We start from the raw sequence: 4,161 nt of genomic DNA, 5'->3' as shown, positions 1-4,161 counted from the left end.
AGCGGGGCAGGAGGTTGCAGGGCACCGCTGGTCCCCCGTCGTGTTGCGGCACTCTGCACGCTCTCACACCTCCCAGCCCTCGCACTGCCGTCCTGCGTGGTCCCTGCGGCAGTGCATGGCATGTGCCTCCCTAACACCCCTGGAACCGTGCGTCCCTGTCCCGCTGACACTTAGGTGGCATGGGAATAGCTTTGGGAGCTGTGGCACCAGCCCAGCTCCTGCAGCACCAGGACTGTAGCCAGCACATGGGCACCCATCCGTGTAGTGGATGGATGGGAGAGATGGGAGAGCCTTGTGCTGGGGGCAGAGGCTGTGTCACCTGGGTGAGCAGCACTAGACCACCAGTCACTTTCTCAGGCCTTAGTATTGATGAGCACTGGATGAGGGATTTTTCCCAAAGGCACAAGGAGTCTTAGTATAGGTGATTGGACTTCCTGGCATGTAGGATGGAGCAAATGCACTCCATACTATGCATGTCCCTCCAAGAGCTTCCTCCTGTGGTATTCCCTGTCTTCCTTCACAACAAAGCTGAATGCTGACCCTGGTCCAAGGAACTTATGCTCCAGATTTTTCCTTTGGACACCTTGTGAAGCATTGACTGTCTCCCATGAGTGGCCCTGGGGAGCAGATGCCTCTCCAGCCCAGAGTAGCACAGGTAGGAGTTGGATGTTTATGATCCTTATTGCCAGAGCTGCCCTGGGAGGGAAGTCTCAGACCCGTTTTCTGCCATCAGACATGTCCTCTATCCCCCCAGGGTATGCTGTGTCCCTCACGAGTGCAGTGGCAGGGTGAGGCCAGGCAGTTGCTTGTGGAGCGTATGGCCCACACAGGGGTCCACCAGCCGTGCCTAGAATGCAGAGCCATGAAAGGGGACTGGGCAGGCAGGGATACATCCCACTGGCAGAGGGCAGTGCTGTTTGTGCCTCTCTTGGCTTCTTGCCCCCTCCCAGGAGGCTGCAGAGATCTGGGACGGGGATGGGGTGCTTGCAGGGAGACCTGTGCTGGGAGATGGCTGGGTAAGGGGTCTGCTGGGAGTGCTGCCCCTCGGTTCCCCCCAGCTGGCCTGCTCTTTGCACTGCTGCCTCTCTCCTGGGATCATCCTTTTTGCAATCCAGCTGTTTTGTGGCCAAGTCAGACCAACCAGGTTTTCTTACTGGTGTTGGGGCCTATTTTTAACCTGAGCTGTTTATGGCCAGCAGCGATTTGAACAGCACAGTACCTGTGGCTGCTGGGCAGGAGGGATCTTCTGTGGCTGGAGGAGCCAGAGGGCTGAGATCCCTCTGGAGCGGAGCAGGATGCATGTCATGAGCCCCTTGTTACACTGACTGAGATGCAGGGGTGACTTCACAGTGAAGTGCTTGATGGAGCTGCTCTGCCCAAAATGCCCTGCCAGCACACCAGCTACTTTTCCAGACTTCTTTTAGCTCCGGATGCTCGTCAGCCAGGGGCCAGGGGAAGCATGGCAGAGCCCAGCGCCATCGGGGACGGCTGGCACAGCTCTAGGCTGTTGGAGTGCCCTGATGCCAGGGTCGGGTTCCCCAGAGCCCGAGGAGCGCAGCAGCACAATGAGGAGGAGGCCCCACAGAAGCAGCTGCACTGAACTGGAGCAGGAGGCAGTTCTCAGCAGGGATGAGGGTACAAAGCAGGGGGACCTGGGCTTGGCAGTGGGAGCTCCCCAGAGCATGGGCCTGGCTCATGCACTTGCTTTTCTTTTTCCTGCTTTGTACAGCTGGGGGGTGCCACAGGGTGAGTGCTGATCCCTGGCAAACAGTGATGGCTTGTGTCCTCTGCTCCAGTGGCTGGTCCCTGTGCCTGTTCTGGGTGCTAGCAGGGATGCAGGGAGGTGGGTGGCTGCTGTAACCCTGTTGTTGTCTCTCTCTCAGGTATGCCATGGCACTCTCCAACAACCACATCTGCCCTGTCCACAACTGGTAAGGCCTGGGGGGAGGCACAGGGGCTCTTTGGCATGGACTGTCTCAGTTAAAGACCTCATAGTGCAGGGTCCTCTTGCAGACCTGTCTGTCTTGAACAGTGCCATGCTGTGCCAGAACACTGGGTAGCTGAGGCTCCCCCTGTACCATCACTGTGCTGAAAGGGGGTTTGGGGCTCAGGCTGTCCCTAGGAGGGGACTGGAGATGACAGGATACGTGGGAGCATTAAAGGAGATCAGAGCCACCTTCTCCCCCAGCAGACGTGGTGGTGACAGTGATGGGGCACAAATGCCCCGGGACATGCACCTCCTATCTAGTCTACAAGTGGCTTTTGGGAGCAGAACTGCTTGGGGACTAGCTGCTGTTGGGGTTGGGCTGCCCTTCCTCTCCTGCCCCAGGCTAGCTTGTGGTTACAGCTGCTCCAGTGAACAATCCAGCCCAGCAGCAAACCAGGCAGGGAGAAGGAGGCCATTGAAAAAACACAGCATGGAGAAAGTATGAAAATAAGTGGTCTGGGAATTACAGAGGGCTGTGTGTCTCCATGGAAAAGGTTGCGACTTGCTTGCTTGCGGCTAAATCTGGCAGTGCCAGGGGGGATGGGACGGCCCTGCAGTGCCTGGACACCCCATGGGCAGAGCTGCCTGCAGCACCCCCAGATAGGGGATGAGGCACAGAAGAGACTAGGGCTGGAGAAAAAACCCAACTGTTTGGTCTCTTGGCAACTTCTTCTGCAGGGTTTTTGGCTTGTTGTGTCACCTTAAAAATCTGCCCAGAAAGATTCATGTTAGTTTAATTCTTGCTGGAGTGTTTGAAGAAGGGGAAAAAAAAATCCTGCTGCCATTTCCTGCCTGATGGCTGATTCTGCCCTGGGAAGAATGCGTGTGTCTGCGCTGCACAGCCAGCCCTTAATGATGAATAATGCTCCCCGGCCTCGGGCTGCTCGCTTGAAACAAAATAATAACAAAAAACACCCTCCCAAACCAAACACGGCCCCAAGAGCAGCCTTTGAGGAGACCGTGGGGCTCCATGCCTCGCCTGCGTCTAGTGGTTGGAAAACAAAGCCACCAGTAAACTGAGGAGACTGAAAAAACATCAGAGCCCAGCCGGTCCCTTTCCAAAACGCTTTTTTAACCGTGTGCTTGCTGCGTGGCCAGAGGTGGTGGATGGTCAGCCTGGGCCAGGGGCAGGGCAGTACTGGAACCCCACAGCTCCCATCCCTGCCGTGGGGCAGGGGGTGTCTGAAGGTGCCCTTTGGGGCACAGGACTTTGGGCTCCCTGCCCGTGGTGTGAGGAGGGGGTCCTGTCCCACTCAGCCATGCCGGGCAGAGGTGCTGAATGCCTGGGTGATGCTGCTGCAAAGGGCCACCCAAAAACCAATTGCAAGTGTGTGCCAGCTCCTGGGAGAGCCATGAGGGTGATGGGGTATATATTCCCGTGGGGTGCCTTAAGGTTTGCAGGCAGCAGCTGTGAGGCAGGAAGGTGTCTCGCGTGATAAGAGCTTGGGGTCCTCAGGCTCGTGGGGTCGTGGATGCAGGAGACACCCCCAGAAATCTGCAGTGGTTGTGGGCAGCAGAGCGCTGCCTGCCCCAGCCCAGCAGGATGCCCTGCTGGTGTACCCAGCTCCAAGGGCAGCCTGGGGGCTTGCTCTGGTCATATCCTCCCTCAAGCAGCACTTCCCAGCTCCTTGGGGAGCTTCCTCCTTCCTTCCCTTCCTCCCAGGTATGGTGGCACTGCGCTGGGGGCCGTTGTGGCCGTGGGGGCCATTTCCCATGCAGTTCAGCATTCCCACTCATCCCCTGTAAACGTGGAGCTGTTGGTGGCTGCTCTCACTCCTGCCCCCAGGTGTGGGGCTGCCAGAACCCCCTGAGCCCAGCAACGCAGCACTTGCACCCAGCAGGGCGTGCAGCCCTCTGCCCCACCATGGCCTCTCCCTCGCAGGCAGGGGCTCCAGGTGGGCAGCAGAGCCAGCAGGCAGGGCACAGGCTGTGGAAACCCAAGTGTGATGCCACCAGAAGACCTTGTTGGGCAGATCACTCCCTGGAGGAGCTCATTGGGGAGCAGCTTTGCTGCCCCTTGAAGGGCCTGTGGGCAGGAGACAGGAGGGTCCCAGACAGCATCTCGACTCTCCTACCCTGTCCCTTTGCTCCCGGCAGGAATTACAACCAGTCATGCGACATGGATGGCCCCCGCCCCCGCTGCACGCTGGGCCACCACCCCCTCGTCCGGTGAG

At 58.4% G+C, this 4,161-nt stretch overlaps 1 protein-coding gene across 1 annotated transcript in view; it reads left to right on the top strand.

The window, feature by feature from the left end:
* Nucleotides 1-754: 754 nt before the first annotated feature.
* TMEM150A (transmembrane protein 150A) overlaps nucleotides 755-4,161 on the top strand; it is a gene marked incomplete at both ends in the record, with an annotated part of 6,907 nt that continues 3,500 nt past the window's right edge. The window contains 3 exons of the mRNA XM_009069761.1: nucleotides 755-788; nucleotides 1,884-1,931; nucleotides 4,085-4,113. Of these exons, the coding sequence (XP_009068009.1) occupies nucleotides 755-788; nucleotides 1,884-1,931; nucleotides 4,085-4,113 (111 nt within the window). The remainder of the gene's footprint in view (nucleotides 789-1,883; nucleotides 1,932-4,084; nucleotides 4,114-4,161) is intronic.

This window comes from Acanthisitta chloris, unplaced genomic scaffold (genome assembly GCF_000695815.1).
Source record: "Acanthisitta chloris isolate BGI_N310 unplaced genomic scaffold, ASM69581v1 scaffold26082, whole genome shotgun sequence".
Taxonomy (NCBI): domain Eukaryota; kingdom Metazoa; phylum Chordata; class Aves; order Passeriformes; family Acanthisittidae; genus Acanthisitta; species Acanthisitta chloris.
Note: the sequence above shows the minus strand (reverse complement) of the source record. Positions and strands in the feature narration are given on the sequence as shown.